We start from the raw sequence: 23,654 nt of genomic DNA, 5'->3' as shown, positions 1-23,654 counted from the left end.
AAATCTTAGCCTCATGTGCGCATGGCCTGGACATAATTAGGTCAATGACTAGCTGCCACCCATCAGTCGAACTCAGACACGAGGGGTTGGAAGCTATTCGTATCAAAATCATTAAATGTAAGAATTACTTGTAAAATAGATGTGGGGATTTTTGAGTCTTGGTTTGACTCTTAACACAGAAAGTTATGCAATTCTTAGGATGAATTTATTCTCCTGAAGAATTTTGAGAATGAAAAATTCAGGACAGAAGAGAACACTCTGATTTCCCATTAGGAATGATGTGATTTTTTTCTCATAATTGGAAAGGTTCTTATGGTAGAGCATCTACCGTGTGCCTGTCACTGTGAAGCCCTGCCTCAGCATTATCTCCTCAGGACGTCACTGCTGCTCTCAGCCTCACATATACGGAGGCAGCAAGTGAGGCTCAGAGAGGTTATGTCACACGCCAATGGTCCCACTCCACATCAGAAATGGAGTGGGAACTTCAGGCTCTTCACTTGATTCTTCTCTGATGCTCTTGACAATACTGAATGGTATTTATCTCTGACCTGTCATGAGAACCTTCACTTCCACTGGATTCCGAGGCCATAACCCTAGTGCTGTAACAGGACATTACACACATGGGTCTCTGATGCTCCCAGCCAGGCCGCCCCTCTCAGAGTTATCCTAAGGTGGGATTAATCATGCCTTTTGGCCTATCAGGACTGGGAACTGGTGAACAGGGGCTTTAGAATGGTAAGATGGCCCGGGTATTGGGGAATGAAGGCCTTTAATTTATCCTGAAAGCCATGGGCCATTTATTTTAAAGTTATCCAGGAGGCAGAAGCATAATACTTGGCCTCATGAGGGAACAAGAGGCTGTTCCTGTGTCCTTAAGGTAAATGTGAACCTTAGGCAAATAGAACTGGTGTGGACAAAACAGCTCAGCCACACTGTCATCTGAAAAGATAATTGTGAAGCCACCGAAACGTGTTATTGGAGTTTGCTCAAGGCACAGGTCTCAAATAAGAGCACACGCTAAGCCTGTAATATTGCACATGCTTGGGTCTGCGGGGGCCCTCCCCAGGGTGGGATGGGTGATTCCCAGGCAAAGCATTCCGTACAATTTACATGGAGAAGAGCCTGGCTTGAGTGCCTAGGTGTGCCTGGGGATGCCTTCTGGGCTTCAAGCCCTCATTAGGACTTTGGTCTTGAGTCTGACACACCTGGTTTGGAGCTCTAGCTCCTCCCTATTAGCTACAGTGAACTTCAGGAAGTCCCTTGCCATGGTTCCTTATATAATGCTTCATATGGGGATGATAATGCTTCATATATATTTTTTTGAGGGGGGTGGTAGAAAGTCAAGATAACTTGAAATTGTGCATGAAAAGTGCTTAGGACATAGTCTGACACTCACTGAGCAAAGACTATCATTTTTGAGATTGCTATTCCCCGTTTCCTGTTTTGACATGGCTACTCAGCCTATTTTTAGACAGGCTCAATGATTTCGCCAAACTTTGAATGTGAGCAGGTGAGGCCGAAGTCCTCCACCAGGCAGAGGAACTCTCTGGTGTTCTCCGACGCAGCTCTGAGGGGTATTTAGAAGGGAAGAGGAAGGGGGTTTGGAGAAGGGCAGAACCTCAGAGGAGGGAGGGAACACGAGGGATGATCAGAGCAGAGAGGTCAAATGCTCCAGCCTAAATGGTGAAGCAGAAGGTCTGATCCCAACAAATCTGGAGTCCAGGTTCTTCACTGACCTGCTACTCTAAACCGGAGAGCAGGGCTAAAGAAACCAGAAGAATTCTAGATTGTTCGCCCTGGCCTCGGGCACTGGTCACCTATGCTGCCAGCTGGGAGCCCTTGTAGGGAATACCCCAGAGATTGAGGAAAGAGCCAGACTTTGACATGAGACAGACCTGGGCAAGGCTCTCCACTCTGCCACTCACAACTCTCCCAAACTCACAGTGTCCTTAGCCTCTTGGTGCCTCTGTTTCCCCAATGTAAAATGGGAGTATGGGTATCATTTAAAGGGTTTGGTGTGGAGGCAAAACGAGATGAGGTGTGCACAGCATCCATCATGGTCTGTGGACCATAGCAGGCCTCAGTCAACAGCGGCAAACCTTCCTTTCCCTCTTCCCAGATGGCAGACAACTCTCAAACTATCTTAATTCTGTTCTTTTGGAAAGAGGAATTAGAGAGGTAGAGATTTGATTTAGAGACAGAAAGACAGAAGAGAGGTTGAGAGAGACAGAGACAGAGAGATAGAGATAGAGATAGACACACACATAGAGAGAGAAGTAGACCAGCAAGCCTGCTATAGACTGAATGTTTGTGTCCCCCAAAATTCACATGTAGAAATCCTATCCCCTCCAAGGTGATGATATTGGGAGATGGGGCATTTGGGAGAGGATCAGGTCATAAGGGTGGATGCCTCATAAAGAAGCTCCAGAGAGCCCCTCGTCCCCTCCCACCATGTGAGGACACAGTGGGAAGTGCACCCTCACCAGACATGGCCACCGCCAGTGCCATGGTCTCAGACTTGTCAGCCCCACAACCGTGAGAAATGAACGCCTGCTGTTTATAAGCCACCCAGTTTGTAGTATTTTCGTTATAGCAGCCCGAATGGACCAAGACACAGGCATATGCTCCCACTGGCACAAGACATTTCTGGAAGGAAAGATAAGGAATTGGTAACTGTTATTTCTTGCAAGGAGATGAAGAACTGGGCTTGTGGGCACTAAGAAACTTTGGTTTTCATTGTATACCCTTTTCTAAAGTGTGGCTTTTTTAACCACAAACTTGAGTTGCTTTAATATAATAATAATGTAATTTATAATTTAATAATTAAAACTAATTTAATAATTTAATATAATATTAATATCAACAACAGCAGCAGCTAACAGACAAAAGGGAATGCACTGAGTTTTCCCCACACCTCAGCTACACACCCGGATTCAAAAGCAGAGCCAGTCTTTAAAGGGGATGAGAACAGGAAGTCATCACCAACCAATGTCTTCACTTCTTAAAGGTATTAAGGAAATCTGGAGACCCAGTTGACGCTGTAGTTGGAAGCGGCTGAAGGTCAGGGACTTGGCTCCTCAAGCAGCTCCTGTCCCTGTCAACAGAGTCCAGAGCTCGGGGACCTCGCCCTAGGACCCACATTCTTTCTCCCATCAGATCCCAGAGCTGGTGGGAGACTTTACACAGACTGCAGAGGTGTTAAAAATAGAAGTTAAGTTGCTATTGGAGATACATGGAGAATTCACTACTTGCAAATCTCTAATTATAATATGTCAAGAGTAAAATACCTTGTCAGGAGCAGTAGCTAAGATAACAGAGCATTGGTCCTGTCAACACGGCGATCCACGATGTGTTTGGAGGCCTACCTTGAATAGACACCCAGCAGAAACATGTCCTGCAGGGACTCCTCTCAGCCCTTGGGGAATGGAGGGGATGACCTGGTAGGTCTTTTCTGTCTGTACTTTGCTCAGTTCTGGTTGGGAGCTCTGGGTGCATCCTGTTTCCCTTTTACAGATTTTGTATTTTGTGTTAAATCATGTGCATATATTAGATGTTCTTGGAGCCTACCAGATGGATGGATGTTTTCTCATACCCAAAACTACTTGGTTTCTCAAAGAAATGATGTCCTCGACAGTGCCCTCCGACTGGCATTAAGAACCGTGCACAAGGACAGTTAGGGTAACTCAGGCACAATACGACCCTGTGGAGAATAACATAGGCATGCAAATACAGGGCCATGGACTCCAGGGTTAGGAGAACGTGGGTCTGACCCACTCGGGGTTGAATTCCTTCCTCAGGTTAGCACAGAACCTGGAGTGGAGGGAAGGTACACTCAGTAAAGGCGTGAGGATTTTTTGCAGAGACAGTTTGAAGCTCACTTGTCACAGACCAAGTTCTGCTCGGTTGGGTCAGTAAAGTACAACTGAGAAGTGTGTCATGGACAGCAGAAACACCTTCTGTCTTGGCCAAGAGAGAAAAGCATATGCATGGAATCATGTGTAGTAGAAAACAAGATGGCCTCTTCTACGTTCCTGCCCCTTCCTGAGGCCAGGTAACCCCCTCCTCCAGTTTAGAATGGTTCCCCTTGCTTTGAAACTCCCAGGGACAGCGTGTCTTACCCAAATGTTGCTGGAGAAGACAAAGGGGCCGGCTAAGCAACCCTCCACAAATTCACACGCTCCCAGCTCAGAGAGGGGCCCATTGCCCCTCAGACACCCTAGGAATCATCTGAACCAGATTCTTAGCATGTTTGTCCAAATTCAGGAATCATTCTATTGCTCCCAAATTCCTCTGCTTCTCTGTGTCAGCTGATGATGGTGACTTCATCCCTGAGAACAGGAAGGCAACAGAGAAGGAGCTCCTCACTTGGAGATTTCTCGATTTCCACACATATCCACTCTTCTTGCTGTGGTCTGAATGTTCGTGCCTCCCCCCCATTCACATGCTGGAATCCTAAAGCCCCAGGATTGGTGTTAGGAGGTGTTTAGGAGGCTTTAGGAGGTGATCAGGTCATGAGGGGGAGTCCTCATGAATGGGATTAGTGTTCTTATAAAAGACATCCAGAGAGCTCGCTCACCTCTTCTGCTATGTGAGGACACAGTGAGAAAACTCAGCTATGAACCAGGAAGGGTCCCTCACTCGACCACACTGGCACCTTGATCTTGGACTTACAGCCTCCAGATCTGTGTGCAACAAATTTCTGATCTTTATAAGCCAGTCTGTGGGATTTTATTACAGCAGCCCAAATGGACCAAGACATTTCTCTTCTATTTCAAACCTGAAATGTTCCCCAAATTTCATAGGAGCCTTATTTGTAGTGACCCAAAGCTGAAAACAACCAAAATACCCATCAATGAGCAAATGGATCAACAAACTGTGGGGTATCCACACAATGGCTCGCTACTTGGCAATGAAAAGCAGTGAGCTACAGATCTAACAAGTCAGAGGAATCTAAAAGCAATGATGCTAAGTGAAAGAAGCCAGGCAAAAAGGGTACATAATGTTTGACTTTCTTGTTCTAAACTTCTAGAAACTAAAAACTAAGCTATAGTGAAAGAAGCAGATCTGTGGGTCCCTCTGGGGAATGAGGTAGAGGGCAGGAGGAAAGATTGTAGAGAGGTAGGAGAAAGCTTTGGGGTGATGGAAATGTTGGTTACACCATATGTACATATGTCATCACTTATCAAATTGCATGCCCTAAATACACACAGGTTATTGTGTGTCAATTATATATTAATAAAGCTGTAAAAAAATAAAGTATCTCCTCCCCTTTCCTAGACTACCTGCTGTATGTGTACACCCTTGATCACCTTCTCTCCTGAGTCATCATTCCCTACCTCCTGTTCTCGGTCCCTCCACCTGCCCCCACAGGTGCCTTCTCCTTGGCATAAAATAGGAACTGAAATCTACTCTTGTACAAACTGCTTCCTCTGAACTCTCATGCTCCTCAGTTGCTATCTTTTCTTTCTCTTGACTGCAAGTGCTCATGATGGGTAGTGCACTCTGACCCCAACCATTCCCACTTACTTCTCAAGTCCTGGCCCCCTGGTATCTCTCCTCAGCACTCTAGTGCACTGCTTTCTCCCTGTCTCCAGTGATGCCGGCTTCAGTAATGTCTTCTGAGTTCACACCTGCCAGGCAGCCCTGACAACACTCTTCCGGTTCAACCTCCAGTCTGGAGACCCCATTCATGTCAGTAGCTCCTTGCCTTCCAAACCTTGCCACCTGTGAGTTTTTCAGTGATCTGCCTGTACTTCTCTCCATTCCTGATGCTTGGCAAATGTATCTGTTTAAGCTTCTCCATACAAATGGCTCACCCTTAGTTCTGACCAGTTTCTATCTGTTTAATACCGTTAGTAAGAAGATCCTAAGCACCTTATCATTGACTCTGGTGGACCCATGCTTGGTCTCTATATTTGGATATGGGGCTCCTCAGTGGCTCCAGGGCTGAGGCACCCATTCTCAGCTTCAGCCACTGAACAGATAGAATACAATGCAAACCAGGGAAAGAGAGTGGTTCCCAGGGCTTGTCTGCATGGATTAATCCAAGAGTCTTTCCCTAGGAACCTGGTATGGTATCAGGAGCCTGAACTTTCAGGGACCATCATACAAAACTAGAGAATAAAGGTGAGCAAGAGGAAGAAGAGCCACAGGCGGATCTTGTTGGAACCTAACACATGTGTGCCAACCACCAAGTTGTGTCTAAAGTCAACCGTCCTTTGAGACTTTTTGTTGTATAAGCCAATGCATTTCCTCCTGAATTTTCTGTTACTAACAGCAACCAGAAGATTATGAACTGTATATCCCCTCAACCATGGTGTTGAGGCACATCCCTTAGCAAGTGTTTCTTCCATCATCAAAACACATTAAAGCCTTAAAAATCCATGCTCTAGAGCTTATCACATTACAATCATAATAGAACACATATCCTATACTCTTTAGCAGACCAAAAATCTCTCTAAGGAAAGAGAGCATATGTGCTCACCATTTCATGGCACTGCGGTGCCTGAGGCTCTGTGGACACCCAACACCCTGTTTAAATTTGTGTTGATGTCTAAAGAGTTCTTTTTGTGACAGAAGGATGTTGAGCATCACAACTTTTCGAATGGATTCAGATCTCCTTTTAGGTATGCGCCGTTAACCTTCCTTTTAAGATTGCCCTTTCTAACTCTTCTGGCTTAAACTTTTTCAATGGATTCCTATTGCTCCTAATGTGGAATTCCACCCACTTATCAAACCCACCAGGCCCATGGGATATGATCCCTGGTGACTGTTCCCATTTCATCCTTTCCCACCGTACCCCTGGACCTTCTTCACATGCCCTGGACATACTGGCCTCTTTCTAGTTTTTTGGACAAGTCAAGATCTTTTCAACCTTGGGACCTTGACCTTGGTATTCCTTCTGCCTGGAAAGCTTATCTTCTCATCTTAAATATCATCTTCTTCAAGAAAGAGTCTCAGACTACTCATCTGCATGCAGTACCCCTGTTCTTCTTAATCCTCCATGGCACCTGTCTTTTCCTTAAGAGCACCTATCACAGTTTGTGTTTATACAGGTGTTTGATTGACACATGCTCACTCTATGACTCTCACACTAAGTTATAAGAGGGAAAGGATCATTGCTGCTCGGTTCAGCCATGTCACCTAGTATGAGTCCTAGCCACAGTAGAGGCTTAAAAATATGCCTGAACAATGGATCTTCCATAGCAGGTTAATATAGTAGGCACATATTGAAGCTTAATAGATAATGTCTGATTGAACATTATTACATGTCTTTTTCAGTCCTAAAATAACCTTCTAAAGCCCTACTGACACTGACTGTCGTAAAATAACCAAAACCAAATAAACACCAACCTGGTAGTTAACACAGCTGATAATAGACACCTGCTAGACCAGCAAACCCATTTAATAAATTCGTTGCTAAGTCTGAACAGCCAGATAGAAACAGGAAATAGCACTGTTCACAAAAACCCAAAGATGAAAACAACTCAAATGCTCATCAGTGAATAGACAAACAAGTGGCATAACCATACAGTGGAATAGTATTCAGTCATAAAAAGGAACAAAGTACTGATACATGCTACAGTGTGGATAAACCCTGAAAACATTCTACTAAGTGAAAAAAGCCAGAACCAAAAGGTCATATATTGTATAATTCTGTTTTTATGAAATATCTAGAATGGGCCAATCCATACAGACAGAAAGCACATTTGTAGGAATGGGGAGTGTGTTTGTAACAGGTATGGGGTTTCCTTCTGGGGTGATGAAAATGTTCTGGAACTAGATATGGTGATGGTTGCACTGAACTGTGAATGTTCTCAATCCCACTGAATTATATGTATTAAAATAGTTAAAATGGTAAATTCCATGTCATAAATATATTTTACCACAATTAAAAAGGGGAGACAGGCAATAGACCATGTTAGAATGTATACTATTTTTCAAAAATCTCTGTATCTGACCTCAAAATGAAGTACCAGGTAGCAAAGTAGTAAATGGTTACTTTGAGGGCCAAAAAATAATCTCCTGCTGCAAACCAAGAAATTTCCTCACAAATACTCGTTTTCCAGAGGTCTGGGGGCAGGAGAAAGAGGCACAGTTGCCTTCTACCTACGAAACGTTCTACTCTAGCGGCTTGGCGTGCCCAGGCTTCTAAAGAATCCCACAGAACAAGGTTTCTCAAATGAACATATACATCTTGCGGTTATTTTAGGTCACGCACAAACGAACAAGTGTTTAATTTTAATAATTATTTTTGTTTAGGCTTATCTTTGATTAATAGCCAACAATGCTAGTTTTTTAATTTATGGTGGTGATAAATGTTTCTTTTTTGTTTGTTTGCTTGTTTTTAATCCACTGAATGCATTCACATGCAATAAGATGTACTTTTTTTGGTGCATAAAGTAAACAGCCACCATCAAAATACGAAACATCCCATGACCCTGCAAAATTCTCTGGTGCTGCCCCTTTGCAGCCCAGGCCTCCCCCGCCCTATGGCTCACACAAGATACAGAACAACACAGGTAAATTGCAAAGGCCTGAAGGAGGCTGAAGAAGCTGAAGAAGACAGGGGCTGGGATGGGGAGGAGCTGCAAAGGGGCATGAGGTTTCTTTCTGGGTGGTGGAAATATTCCAAAATTAGATCGTGCCACTGGTTGCACAAGTCTGCAAATATATTAGAAATCAGTGAATTGTACACCAAAAATAGGCGAATTTCTGGTATACAAATTATATCTCCATATATATATATATCTCCATATATAACCAAAAGCTGTTAAAGTTACATAGTGTATGATTCTACCAAGGGGACATCATCCCAGAAAAGGCAGTGCAATAGGAACAGAAATTAGATGAAGGTTTCCCTTTACGAATAAAGGCAGTTAAGGAAAAATGTGTTGATTTAAGTAAGTAATAGGAGAGGAGGCCTCTAGACAGGGGAACTTTGCGAGTCGCTGCGAGAAGGCCGGCCTCAGGGACTGCTCCGCCATGGTAGCCCCCGGCGGGTGGCGGGTGCCGCGTCGTCACCCCCACCCACCCGCCTACCCAGGACGCGAGCCCACTTACTGTGGCGGTGCCCGACACGGTCTGCGCGCTGGTGTCCGCTGCGCTCTGCTCCGAGTGCGTCTGGGCGGGAGGGTACAGGTTTAACGTGTGCTCGGGGACGGTCGTCTGGCCTGTGTACTCTGGCGCGGGGTGGGGATGAGGGGCCGTGTATTCCGCGGGGATGCCGTTCTGAGGGGGAGCAAACTGGGCCGAAGCGTAAGGCTGAGCCATTGTGTCCGGGGCAGCTGCTGCTTCCTGATTACCCTAAAAAAAAATCAGAAAGGGGGAGAGAGGGTGAGAACACCGTGAGAGGGCACCAGGCAGACCCCTTCCCTGGGGCCCAAGGACTAGTGCTCCCCCCAACACTCTGCAGGGGCCAGCACTATGCCAAGAGCCCGAGATGAACGCATCCCACTTCGTCTTCCCCAGACTCGATAAGGAAATAGTGCTCAGCATGTATACAGACATAACCCCATTGCGCAGATGCAGAAATCGAGGCTCAGCAAGATGCAGTCACTTTCCCCATACCTTCCAGCCCCATAGCCAAAGACGGAGGTTCTGTGCTCTGCCCGATTAGATTTTTCTGGCAGATCCTCCTTATTTCGTTCCCATTTTGGAACATATGAGCATATAGTTGTCTCCAGCGATAGCAGAGCCTTGATTTGGTACTTAAAATGCCAAGAGAGATTAAATTGAACGTGTGTGTTCTTGAGAGCAGAGACAATTCATCTAAGCATTTGAATTTAATCAAAGTTTTATGTGACTTGGCTCACATAATGGGATGGGGGAAGTCCTTTTAATGGTCACAGTGTGTGTGTGTGTGTGTGTGTGTGTGATATTCCCACGCCAATATGAAGCAGCCAATGGACATTCAAGACCTAATTTGGACAAAGATGGCACTCTGTGATACTGTGTTCACCATTTTAAGTATCTTTACAAAATGCTGGACTTAACCTCATTAGTCAATGCCTCCCCCCGCCCCGCCTTATTTTTTATAAGCACAGAGTATTATATAACAATTCACCCTTCCAATCTAGGCAAAACATGCAGCGTGATCATTACAGTCAAGTCAAAAGAATAAAAAAAACCCTGAATTCAAATGCTTCTATTTCAGGAAACATCTATCTCTCTCTACCCGACCCAGACCCTCATAACTCTACTACCCTATACACACACACACACACACACACACAGGCATGCTCACCCATGCACACTGCACCAGAAACTGTAACCCAGAGGCCCAAATTTTTCATGATCTCATGAGATCATGAAAAGAGATCAATCAGAGAGAGAGAGAGAGAAGCTTAGCAATTAAGCACACCAAAGAGCTGCCTCTCCCATTGTCCACGGTCAATCAGATGTGACTTCAGCCCTCATAGAATGATACCAGGGCAAAAATGTCAGAATTGCTCACATCTCCTCGGTCCCCGCCACCAACATTCGAGAGCCTCTCCAGCTAAAGCAGCTTGAGTGCAGCAAAAACATTATGACAGAGAAGGGAACCAAAAAAAAAAGAGTTTATTCTCAGAGCCGTGCACAGAGCTTGTGCATTTGTTTAGAGGGGACCTTAATTAGAATGTTAAAGATGACACTTTGAAGAGAACTAAGCTTAGGATAAGTTTAAAACATTTTACAAGTGAAAACATTCCCATCATGCCCTTTCCTCCCCCAGACGAATGTCTCCAAATGTCTGTGCATTGGAAGCAGAAATGCACAACCATTGCTTACTTTCTGTCTCACGTCTTTTCCTCGCGTTTGGGGCTGTGCAGGGTCTGTCTGCGCTGTGGTTGGATCCCTGCACGTGGAAAGTTAACCCTGACCATCCTTGGGAAGCCACATTATCACTGCTGCTTCGTAATAACGCCTGGGTTCCTTTTAGGGGACACGTCCACTCTCAGCCCACAGAGTGCAGATGGAGCTGAGCCCTGCCGCAGCTTACCTCCAGACACAGTCACATGACCCTGGCTATTCAGAGGGTTCCACGGTCACAGTCACAGGGACATGGGTTCACGCCCATCTATCTAAGCCAGTTAGTGAGTTCACCTCTAGCAACACCAAGGAGGCGAGGTTCCTGGAGTTTGGGGAAGCAGTTCTCCTTCCTCTGGGATTGGCAGCTGTAAAAATAATGCCACCCTAGATCTGCCAACAACTGCCACTTGAAAAGGACCCACCTAAAGCAGAAGCCAACCCAGGGGAAAACGGAGCCCAGAAAATGAGAAACAGGTCAACTGAGTCCCGGTGATATCACGTGAAGCCTTGGATCCAGCTTTACCTGCAGTTAATAACACCACTGTTTGCTTCAGTTACATGAGTCAGTAAATGCCTCCTTTTGGGTAAGATAGTTTTATTTTCTGTTACTTACAACCAAAAGAGTCTGGACTAATAAGAACAGAAACATCCTCTCCCATTTATAAGCCAACTAGCATCCTTCTCTTCTACAGGGCTGCTCAAGGAACATAGCTCTCTGTATGCAAATTCCATGCAGAGCCACTTCTTTCTGGCTGATGAGAAGTTTGGGATCTTGAGAACCCTCCAAAGGGAAATTCGTTGTGCCAGATTCTACTTCTGCCCAAAGGTCTGTTTCAGCTCCACCACCCCCCCCCCCCCCCGCTTCAATCTGCTGCTTCTTTGAATTGAAAGCCAGGCCAGTGAAAACTCCAGGTGTGGCCCCATAGGGGAGCATGAAATGATCCCACAAGCAACAGCAGAGAGATGCTCACACAAAGAAAAAGCTTTCCTCCCCTCTGCCTCTAGCAGAAAACACTTTTATGGGGACACATAGGCCTTTCCACATAGCAGAGCAGTCTCAGGGACAGTGATCTCTCCCCCACAGGTTCCCAAAAAACTGCAAGGGCTTTCTGTTGGGATCTGAGCTCTCTCTGCATCTGAAGGAGAAAGGCCTGCCCTCAGGAAGCCAACAGTCACTCCATACTCTCCACACCCATCAAGTCTACCCATTCGCTGCCCCTCTGCTTGGAAAACCCTCCCTACTCCCTTGCCTGGCTAGTCTTGAAAGTCCTTTCAGGTCCCAGGCCAAGTCCTCTAGCAAGCCTTCCTTGACACTGAGCCCACTTATGCTCCACTGTAGCTTGTGGCCACATCTCACATAATTCTTAGTGCTGCCACTGCCTGCTTATTTGTCTGGGAGAGTCCTCAGGGCTGGGGACCGTGTCACATTCTCCATTCAATTTCCAGTGTCCCATGGCATGCTAGCTGCTAAGTAGGCATTTATCAGCACTTGCTAAGCGAATGCATGCTCGAATAATGAACACTGGGCTCTGAGAAGCTTAATCTGGCAACAGGACATAGGGTGGTGGGGTGGGGGGATAGAAAAGGGGTTGGCAAATGATCCATGGGACAAATCTGGCCCACTGGTTGTTTTGTAAATAAAGTTTTATTGAGACACAGCCATGCTCATCGGGCTATAATGTCAGAGTTGAGTAGTTGTGAGAGACCCACAAAATCTAAATTATTTAACCATATTGGCCCTTTGCGGAAAAAGTTTTTAAATCAAGGTGGCAAAGTTATCACTAAATATGGGGACATCAAGTAAGAAGCCACCGTTGCGGAAGTAATGGTAAGTTTGGGCAGGAAATAAAGTTGGCAGTAAAAGCGGGAGACAGAGAAAGGGGGGTGCATTCTCCCTAAACCAAGGAGGAAAGCTCAGCCAGAGTTGTGGATGGGTGGTGCCGAGGATGGTGCCCAATGGAGAAGTCTTCTTCAGAGTGTGCTTTCCATCTTTGTACCTCTACGTTATAAGCACACACGTGCACACGCAGGCTTCAGACTCAGCATAGTGGGCTGCCGAGGGGAAGATCAATGACGACCTCAGGCTTCTGTGCTCATGTGAAAGGGATCTCTTCTTACTAATGCTCAGAAGGCACGCTGAGGGATGCTCTCTTCTCAGGCCTAGAAGGTACCAGGCATTGTGCTGGGGGTTTGGCGTCAGTACTTCTTACACAGGGTGACTGCTCCCCGGGACATGTGACAATGTGTGCAGACACTTTTGGTTGTTCCCAGTGAGGGGGAAGGGTTGATGCTCACATCTAGTAGGGAGAGGCCAGGGATGATGCTAAACACCCTCCAATGCATGGGACAGTGCATTGCGCAAAGGATTACCTAGCCCCAAATGTTAATCTCGCCAAGACCTGGGATCCCTGCTTTGCATGCGGTGCCTCTTTCATCCCATGATCCTTTGCTGTGAAGGAGACTGCAGTCCAGAACTAGGAAATGATCATCACAGCAACAAGTAGCTCTTAGGGAAGCCAGGAACCAAATGGATGCCCAGGTGTCTCTGGCCTTGAAAGACTATCACCTGGTGGAAAGGTTTGTTCCCGTTTTGAAATAAACGAACCTCTCTCAGTCATACATACACCATGGCCTCAGGACCTGCTACCCACCTGGTGGTGTGTTACACCCTATGGGGAGTCAGTGCTGGCGTACTTGATACAGAAATACCAGTGTTCCATTTGCCAGACAAGCCTCTGGTGCATGTTAAAGCCACAGCCTAGAAAATTTGTGCCATCTCAAGCCCAGGATCTAGCATTACAAGGTTCTGAGGCTGTCCCAGGAAAGGCAAGGGCCAACTGGGGACAAACCATCCAAACCTTGTGCCATTCTGGCAAACCCAGGGCACCAAGCTCTAGGGAGTGTGTCCATGGTCACCAAGGAGCCCACAGGTAGCGTTCAAGTCCACGAGGCTCTGGACGGCACTCCTGCTCTGAAGTCCTCAAACAGATGTTAGTGGGACCCCCCACAGTTACTTATTAACACTGACAGCTGTTCCAGAGAGACCCTATTAATATTCCCAACATTTGCACTTCGGGCTAATTACGGCTAATATTTAATTAAGATCATTGTACTTCCTACAGAATTCTTTTTTACCTTCAAATGGCTTCAGAGATGTCTTTGTTTCCTCCCTAGTGGTGTTCCTGGATTCTTAGCTTGGCTGAAGTGTGTTTTCTGGAAAAATACATTCGCATTAAGGGCACCTTTGGTACTCCAGGTCAAGGCAGATCTTGGGCACGTGAACAGGTTGAAGGCCAAGGCCAACTTCACGTAGGTGACAGTGACAGATGAAAATTATTCGGAGCATTCTGGCTAGATATTCCCTCATTTTGTAGAAGCTGCCTTCTTTCTTCTACTCCAATGCCAAGCCCCCACCTTTCCCTAAATAAATGGGATGATCACAAAGATTCTGGTATCTACTGAGTCAGGGTGCTTGTGGGTGTCCTGAGGTGGTGGGGAGGGTGATTCGGCTTTGCACAGAACCCCCACATCATCCAGCAAGTGCTGCAAGAGATGTGCAAACCTAACATCAGCTGTTCAGTGCCCGGACTTTCCTGGGTTGCTGATAAATACACAAAATATTTTTTTGAAAAAAGCCAAGACCTTAGGTTTTCTGTCCACGCTTGCTGCTGTGGAACTGGATAGAGACTTGAAATAGAGAACAGTTATTAGGAATGTAGAGGAAACTTCCCTGTCCTCATACCACAAGCCTCAATCAGAGCAGCAACTAAACAACAGCAAGATGATGTGGGACCCCATCATTACCCGAGATACCCCAATGGGTGGCTTGGACTCTAGTTACTGAGAGCAAGAGGATTATTAAAATGCAACCAAGTCTGAGTCACCAAAGGAAAAAAAAAAATGCCATTTCAATTTAAATATTTTACTGAAGCATGAAATAGCCAGGATATTATTGCTATTTTAAGACAAACACTGTAATCTGACTATTAGCATAGTGTGCCGACATGACTGCTTGGAGACATTCAGAGAGGCAGTCTTCAAACACTGGAGGACTGCTTCCGTCATTGAAATACCCGGCACCTTTAATTTTCTCTCCGAGGTGGGCTCAGGAGACAGTCAGAGAGAAAATGAGAGCCACCCCCCCACCCCGCCCACAACCCCCAGACATCTCCCTTCTCCCAATTCATTGCCCCAAGTGGTTTAATAAAGTCATTTTTGGAAAGTAATACGAGAACAAAGGGTGGCAGCCCATCAGATTTGCAAAATATTTTGGCCCCAAATCTAATGCAAACCACATTTCAACTGAGAAACAGTCTTTACGTGGCAGAGTGCGAAGTGGGGATGTTCTTTTCAATGTAACTGCCTGACTTTTAGTGAGAGGACAAAGTACCTGCTTTCAGAGCTGTCAAGGTGGACTTTAAAATAATGAAGTATTCTTCCTGTGTACGTGTGTGTGTTTCCCCAGCTTTAATAGTCAAAGTTCTTGAATTATCATTTCCCCTTTTGGTTCTGGAATTGATTTGCCCCCCGTCCATTTCTTGCCCCGCAAAACCCCTTCTGGCCTAAACACAGTCCTTCTAATGAAGACATGCTCAGGAACCGTTCGGCCCTAATAAACCAGTGATTGTATCTGTCCACACAGCCAAGAAAAGCAGCCACTCCCAGAGGGGACTCCCCCCAACACGGACTCCTGGAAGAAAGCCTCCCTTCTTGGTCTCCTGCAGTTTTCCATCTTGCTGACTGTTTTACTTTAGTTTTGTAGTGGTCTGTTCTACTTCTCTGGCAAGAAATTGCGCATATTCAGAGAAAGCCTCCAGTGCCTGACTGAAAAGAGCTAAGCTGTATCATGCCCCCAGGGGCATTGAGACAAAGAAGAAAATGCAAAATTACACCATTAACCTGCTGGTTCTAAGACCAGCTCAGTTAGACACATCAAGCAGAAAGCTCTCTCTCTCTCTCTCTCACACACACACACACAGCTGAAATCCTCTCCTTTCTCCCCCCCCCCCCCCCCCCGGCAGGATTCAAGGAGCAGAGTACACATCACAGAGAGCAACAGAGACTTAACACAAGGCAAGGCTTCAGCTTCATTCAAATCACAATTTCGAGCGAAAAATAAAATCGGGAAAAGTACCTGCTGCACCATCCTGCTTCCCTTCTCCTCCATAAACTTAGCAGCTGTTCTAGCCCCACACCACAAAGCATCTGCCCAAAGCAAGCCTCAGTTATGAGCGAGGGTGTGCGCTCTGTGCAACGTGTGGATGGCTGGATGTTGAAGGAGGGGAGCTGAGGCCGCCTGGCTGACCTCCCCCTCAACATCTGACTGCTCCCAAAACCAACCCCAGATGGGACTCTTTCCGCCAGCGAGGCCTGGCCCATCAATCACCGCTCGCTCCTCCTCTGGCTCCTGTTCTCAGTTTCAGGGTGCACACTGAGCAGATGATTATATAGAGAAGGCAGAAAACACACACACACATACACACACCGAGCGCTCGCCTACATTAATAGCTGTTTAAAAAACATTAGAAATGCTATCCTATGCATCGCCTGGAGCTGGAATTTTTCATTACTAAACTAAATATATGGGATGCAAAGTTATGAAATCCACCAGGGAGCTTGCTTACTATCCTATTTTGTTTTATATTTTTAAGAGGGTTGGGGGGGTGCCAAGGGTAGCAGAGGAAGAGACAGAGGCAGGATGAAGAAAGAGCTCCGAGACAGAGAGATGGGGATAGGAAAATTTAAAGAAATGCCCTCAGAACAGAGGGAATGAATTTATAACAGAGCTGCGCAGTTAACTGTAAATTGATCTTAAAATACTGTAACTGACCATGGTTTGGAAGATTCTGAAGCCCGGCTCCTTTGCAGACTAGCTGTGTGACCTTAGCCAAGTAGTTGCAGCGCTCCGGGCTTCAGTTTTTGCTTCTGTTTAGTAGGGATAATGATGAGTGACTTCACAGTGTGATTGCAAGGATCAAAATAAAAACCTAATCATAACAAAACAAACACACACAGGGCTTGGCTTATAGTATGCACTATATAAACAGATTCATTCATCACATGGTGATGCAAAACTCAAGACCACCTTTGTGCCTATGGACTATGTAGTCAAGAGGGGCAGCAGGCTTTCAAGAAAGGAACCCACAGATGATCCCCAAATTGCCGTGGTGATTAGTGCTATGAAGGACAAGTCTAGGAGTCTTGCTTTCTCCTTTTCTTGAACTTTTTCTCCTCTTAGCTCATTTTTTTTTCTTTCTTTTCAAGTGAGCAAAAACAAAACCACATACAAAAAATCCCCAGTGATTTCAATGCCAAATGCTACCTCTTTATTTAAAGCTACAAATACTTTGTTCTTTCTTTATTATTAAAACTACAACAACCAGAGTGAAATGTCAAAACAATTTCAGTTTTTATTTGGCCATGTCTTTCTTGCTCACCAAGGGAGAGTTTCAGGAGTCCCATCCACCCTTCCCGTGGACAGCTGGCTTATCACCGAGATGCCTTGCTAAGAAGAGAGATCTCGCTACACTGGAGGGAATGGATGGGGTTTCTGAAGTGATTAAATGTGTAATTAAATTGTATAACAGAGGAGGGGGTGAGGGCAGGAGAGGCTGCCTGGAAGAATTCAACCTTCCTGCTGGTCTGTCTAGTTCAGGTAGCCCCTGGGTGACTTTTTTTTTTTTTTTAAATTCCCAGCTCCCCAGAGTTGGAAAGAAAATCTGGATCAACAGTATCTGTGACAACCTTCCATTTCCATTTCTAATCATACTCCCAGGACACCTTTGATGCAGAATTAAAATAAGCAGCCCATGTAGGTTCCTTACAGGGCCATGTTGGCCCCTGTCTCAGAGCTGGGGAACCACAGAGGACCAGGCCCCCCCCTTCTTTCCCACGGCTCCAGCCCAACATGTGGATCCAGCAGTCACTCTCAGGAGCCATAAGCTCCCCCGGGGCTCACAGATCACTGAAAAGCCAAACTTCTGTCCTTCAACCTGGGAAGGAGGGACGAGACCAAGGCAGACAAATTCCCTGGTAAAGTATGTTCTAGGGAGTGATGGAGGAAACACTCAAAAACCAACCAACAAACCACTCAATAGAGAGGAACATTTCAGGTGGGAACAATCAGGGAGACGCAATAGGACACTAGTCCTTAGCCAGTGGACCATCAGAGTCACTTGGGGGTATTCTTATTAAAAAAAAAAATTAGACTCCAGAATTCCACCCCAGATCCACTGTCTTCAAATCTCTGAGGGTGGGATCCCGGCATGGATGCTGTGTAGAGCTGCCCCACATCATTCTGCCACCCTGGGGGAAAGTGTTCTCCGTTTTTCAAATTATAGCTGTGATCCCTTGGGCTGTAAAACCCATGTAGGGAGTTATCACGCCAACATTCTTTAAATGAAAAAAATTACACCACGCTGGAAAAGAATAGAATCAGAATAAAATGGTAAGAGTTAGCATTGTTTCATGAAACTTTTATGTGGGGGAACTGGGTTGTGATGTAAAATCTTTTATGGATTGCAGTAAAATACGTAAAATTAAAAACACTATGCTACTAATTTCCAGTGTGTGTCACCATTTAATCTTTTACTGGAACTGTGGCTGTAGAGTCAAAGTCAAATGATCAGAAGTCAGGAGTATAATGATAGGATTATTGGCAAGTCATTCAACCTTCATGTGCCTCAGTTTCCTTATTTATAAATATAAGTAATAATATGTATTCTTCTTCCCAATGAGGCTCTTGGAATGCTTTAGGGGAAAAATCTATAGGACTGTGTTTTATAATCTAAAAAGTCCCATGAGTACATTTCGTATTATGGGGATGAAACCATTCCTCCTTTTATCCAGCAAAGTGTACCATCTGGAGTGCACATGGAGAAGTATGTCAGGTCCTCATGCACCAGGTGCCAGGTGCTGTGCTAGGCACTTCAATCCTCACCATCAGCCCCTTTTGATAGGTACTATAGTCCCTTTTAAAGATAAGGGAACTGAGGCTCCAAACAAGTGAAAAAATATTTCCTACTACGGGATCTAATACATTAGTTAAGTAACAGAACCAAAATTTGAACCTCATATGGTTTTATTGAAGAATTCCTGCCACTGAATCCATACTAAAATGAAGATGGAGATGATGATGGTGGTTGTGGTGATGATGATGATGAAGATGGAGATGATGATAATGATAAGACAAATATCCTTGAGCACTAACCATGTACCAGTCATTGTTCTAAGCACTGAGGATATAAAACTCAACAAAGGAGTTTTTCCTACATTACCTCTTCTAACAAGAACCCAATACCGTTATTCCCTTTCTAAGGGAGATGGAGTTACTTCCCCATACTCACACAACTGGGAAGTGCTAGTTAGCCAAATCTGTCAGACTCCTAAGCTCTATTTTCTAAAGTAGTTGGAGATGGGTTTGAATCTGACCTCAATTAGGTAACATACAAACCTTGGTTTCCCTAACTACACCAGCTTACAGGGCAGCATCTCTTGAACAAAGAACACCGAGATTGCTCTGAGGCCATAACTCACAAAAACAAACAACAAAGATAACACGAATCCATGTCACAGATTCAAGTGAAAGCAATTTGTTTCATTTCACTTCCCTGGCCTCAACAGGGAAGCAAGAGAGAGAGGCCAGAAGCCATCTTTCTGTGGCTGACAAACACCATCCCCAGAAATACAAACCAGCCAAGTGGGTGGCAGGCTTGCGATGATGAGGTGTCATGTTTGCAAAATGTTCCAACCCAATTTTCCATTTGGAGTCACAGAAGGCAATGTAGAGGTTGTTTTTCTCAACTCCTTAAAAGTTAGTGACAATCAAATATTTATGGCACTTAGGGCAAGGCAGGAGTCTTGATGTGGTTGCTCGTGAGGTGATATTTCCAAAGGGAAATGTGCTTGTCTCTTAAAAAGATTAGCAGCCTCTGGAGCAAGTGAAGATCCCAACCAACAGCATTGGGCATTTAAAAAGATAGGTTTTCTCATCTTGCTCACCATTGCCCCAGTTTCTCAGAGGACCCTGACTCGCCCCTTCAAAGTCTTGTCCAAGTTTAACATTCTGTACATTTTGATTTTGACATTCTATATATTTTTATATTGTATATTTTTGAGGTTTGTTCCAAGTAGACTATAAACTCTCTTAGGACAGGAACCTTATCTGTTTTTCTCATCACTATTGTCTCAAGCATTTCAAACAGTGGTGTGCACATGTACATGTTCAGAAGTTCTGTTGAATGAAAAATGAATTCCCAAGCTAGTCCCTTTGTCCTTTATCCTTACTAGCACTAAGACATGCTCCGACTCACCAGCCACATAGGGCACTGAAAAACAAGGTCAAACCATTAAATGTTGCTCTGCACCTATTAAAAAAAAATTTCTCCACTGGGATATCCCAATATTGTACTGAAGGACTTCTTGTTGGACAGTCATGCAACATAGGGCTTCACCTTTTGTATGTGAATTAGCTGTGAATGGCTTATTATTATTTCCAATCACTAATAAAAAAGTAGCAGCCAGAGCAGCTGAGATACATTGAGTTCTTTCTGAGCATTGGACAATGTTAATCACTTTGCATATATTATTTAACTTCATCTTCATACAAAAGTATATTTTCAGTAAACTTGTTTTTATCACACCCATTTCAACAGATAAGAAAGCACAAGGTTTTGAAGCTAGCAGATGTTAGAGGCAGACCTCAAATCCAGGTCTTTCTCCAAAGTCGAGGTACTTTCAAATATGCTATGATTGACCTCTTTGTTGGCTAAGATGAAGGATGATATTTGAAAGGGCTAAGGTGGGACTATTCAATCACAAAATATTTTCTGAGATTATCTGGCAAATCCCTAAAGTATTCTAGCCCAAGTGAGAGGCTACCAGAAAGGCATGGGTTCTTTGTTCCTGCTGTCCCAAGATTCAGAATCCAAGGGAGTATTAACAGGGTTAATTATGACAATGGTGATTATAACATGATTGATAACAACAATAATATAACTAGAAGGGCTCATAATATGTACTTGCCATTGCCCTAAATGTTCTATAAATGTAATTCTCTCAATGCAACCACAGCTCCGTGATGTAGTCACAATCTTTATCTTCACTGTATAGATGGGTGTTGTATATTGTATATTGTATAGAAAGGTTAAGCAAATAATCTGAGGTCACTCCAACAGTGCATGATGAAACTCCTATTTGTACCAATCCAATTCTTAACTCAAAGCAGGAAGTTGAAAAAAAAATTAGAGGAAGTTCCTGTGTATGCAGTTTCCCCCAATGGTAAGGTCTTGCACAACTACAGTACACTGTTGAAATTAGGAAATCGACATTGTAGGACCACTGCTTCACACTGCTGCAAACACAATGAGAAGTTAGGGTAGTACAAGTCCAGCTGTTGTGAGTCCTTTGTTATCAATGCCACGGCCAAGTGGCCATTGCCATTTACCCTTGAGTGACAGCCAGAGCTGCCCACCCCTGTCACAAATAGAGTGACACAGACAGAAGGGCAGATGAACAAGTAGAAAATTGGTCAAGCAAATAAATATTAGCAAAAACTGTTTTCATAAGGGAATGAACAGACAAATGCATTTTCAGTTATAATTCAATAAGGATTCTTTACCTCCTGGGTAGGGAGGAAAGCTTCAATCTGGAGCAGACTTTAACTTTCACACTCCATCTCTTCTCCCAGCTAGCTACTTTCTAAAGAAGGGGAAAAAGTTCTCACTGCCACCACCACCACCACCACCACCACCACCAGGGTAATATCAGTGTCAAATTTATATTTAAGATGAATTCCAATGACGTGCACCATTGCGAATACTACTACAGTTAGCCGAATCCACAAAAAGGATGAATTTTGTTCCCTTAAACAGCTTCTTACAGGTATCCTGCAGGTATGATTTGGGATGATATCACTGTTACCAATTTCATCATAGCTATCCAACGGATTCTCTGCCTGCTTCTAAAATGGAAAATTGAGATTTGGTGTGAGGCAGTTGTCTCTGTAAGAGAGGAGGTCACTATCCATACAGACAACACCAAGTAGCTTAGAGAGGTACCAGCTCTGCTGCGGATGTGGCTGAGTAAAGCATAGTACTAAGAATGTCACTGGGGGTCTGCCACTAGATTTAGAAAATTGGGAGAATTAAGTCACACTGCTAGAAAGAGAATTATATACCTTCCTCACTGGGATGATGTTACAGATCATGAAATACTCAGGCAAAAGGCAAAGTAAGCATTCTACATAGAAACACGTGGGAGGAGTGGATACCACTGTCTTGCACATGGATGGATTCAGAATCATTTCCTTTTGTACCACGTTATGAAAACTGAGTTTTCTATCCATCAGAAAAGTTTATGTTCCAGTGCCACTAATTAACATTTCTACTTCTTTAGTCCTCCTCAAACCTGGATGCCTCAGCATAGCTGATATAACCCCATGACCTTAAGGAGACATGGCACAGTTAAGACACAGAAAATACCTACCGCCTGCACATAGTTTATAACGAATTTACAGAATCAAACACTTGAGTGTATTCTTAATTACCCAGTTTCCTCATATGAATATCACTGGACTCTCATAAGATTATAAACTCCTTCAGGGCAGGTACTTGTCGGATTCATCTTTAATGCTTCCCTCTTTGTCTTCCATATTTTGTAATCAGGTGTTTGACATGATAAATATCTGTTGGCTTGAATTCACCTCACTTGTAGAAAGATGTCTAATCTGGTTACAGCAACAGGCAAAGATGATAAAATATGACCTTGTCTTTCATGGTATATTGCATAAGTTTTAGCCTCTAATAGTTTGCCAACTGGAAAAAAAGGCTGTCATAAAATGAATTAGACTTGGACTTGGAAGAAATGAAATTAGGAAAGACTGCCAGAAAGCAAGGGCAATGCACTATTCAAATAGGCAAGAGCGTCAGTCATGCAATTGTTTCAGCAGCTAGGTGTTGGGTATCTTCTGGGTGGCAGGTCCTGTGCTAAGTTCAAGGGCTACAGTGGTGACAAGGGTAGACACAGTCCATGTCCCTCTCCCAGTGGTGACAAGGATAGACACAGTCCAGGTCCCTCTGTAGCTACCGGCTGGCAGGGCACACAGCACTGTCCAGGAATTTGCAGTGCAATGGGATATGTGCCATGAGAAGATAAATACAAGGTGCTAAAGGGTCTCACCTATCCCCGATGGTTTATCAAGCAGGGCTTTCCGGAAGAACAGATGTTTAAACCGAGAGTTGAAGGTGAGCAGGAAATAACCAGGTGGTATCAAACACGTTGGCAAAACAATACATGGGCAGGCCAGTTGCAAGGCCAGATGTGAGGAAATACCTCACACCCGGAACAGCAGAATCAATGAAAAAGGAGTAAAAGAAAGTGATGTAGCTATTTTCAGAGCAACAGGACCCACAATATATAGAACTGAGATATAGACCTGAAGCCTAATGGACTGTAAAGCCCTTGAGGGCAGAGACCTAGGTCTGTTTTACTGAGAACCATATTCCCAGCACTGTCAGAATGGCGTGCATGGAGTGAATGCTTATAAAATGTTTTGGTTAAATCACGGAGTAAATGCAATGATGATACAAACCAGGCTGAAGCTAGTGGAGGGAAGGAAGGGGAAAGGGAATAATAGTAAAGAAAGTGATCATTTGAAATAGACTCTTGGCATTACCTTTTCACTTTAAGCAACTCAAATGGTTGAAATAGAAGAAATAAACAGAAGAAACGGGTGGTCACTTTAGGTAAATAAGTAGGAAGAGGCTCATCCTTCTTCTCATCACCATGCTCACAATAGCTTAGCTGGTATAAAGGTTACTGGGAGCACTTACACAGTATCTGTTCGAGCCTCACATACCATATTG

The 23,654-nt window shown here is 44.5% G+C and overlaps 1 protein-coding gene across 8 annotated transcripts in view; it reads right to left on the bottom strand.

Moving 5' to 3' along the window:
• RBFOX1 (RNA binding fox-1 homolog 1) overlaps positions 1-23,654 on the bottom strand; it is a 335,670-nt gene that overhangs the window by 165,026 nt on the left and 146,990 nt on the right. For 7 of the 8 annotated variants that reach the window (XM_045874916.3, XM_045874922.3, XM_045874920.3 and 4 more), the window contains exon 2: positions 9,064-9,306. In XM_045874916.3, the coding sequence (XP_045730872.1) occupies positions 9,064-9,306 (243 nt within the window). Of the gene's footprint in view, positions 1-9,063; positions 9,307-13,926; positions 14,002-23,654 lie in introns of those variants that run through there. The other variant, XM_045874918.3, reaches the window with a different exon arrangement.

Source organism: Mirounga angustirostris, unplaced genomic scaffold, assembly GCF_029215605.1.
Source record: "Mirounga angustirostris isolate CCGP_5_RB_7025 unplaced genomic scaffold, mMirAng1.0.hap1 SCAF_5, whole genome shotgun sequence".
In the NCBI taxonomy this organism is placed as follows: Eukaryota; Metazoa; Chordata; class Mammalia; order Carnivora; family Phocidae; genus Mirounga; species Mirounga angustirostris.
This window is presented reverse-complemented; position numbering and strand designations above follow the sequence as displayed.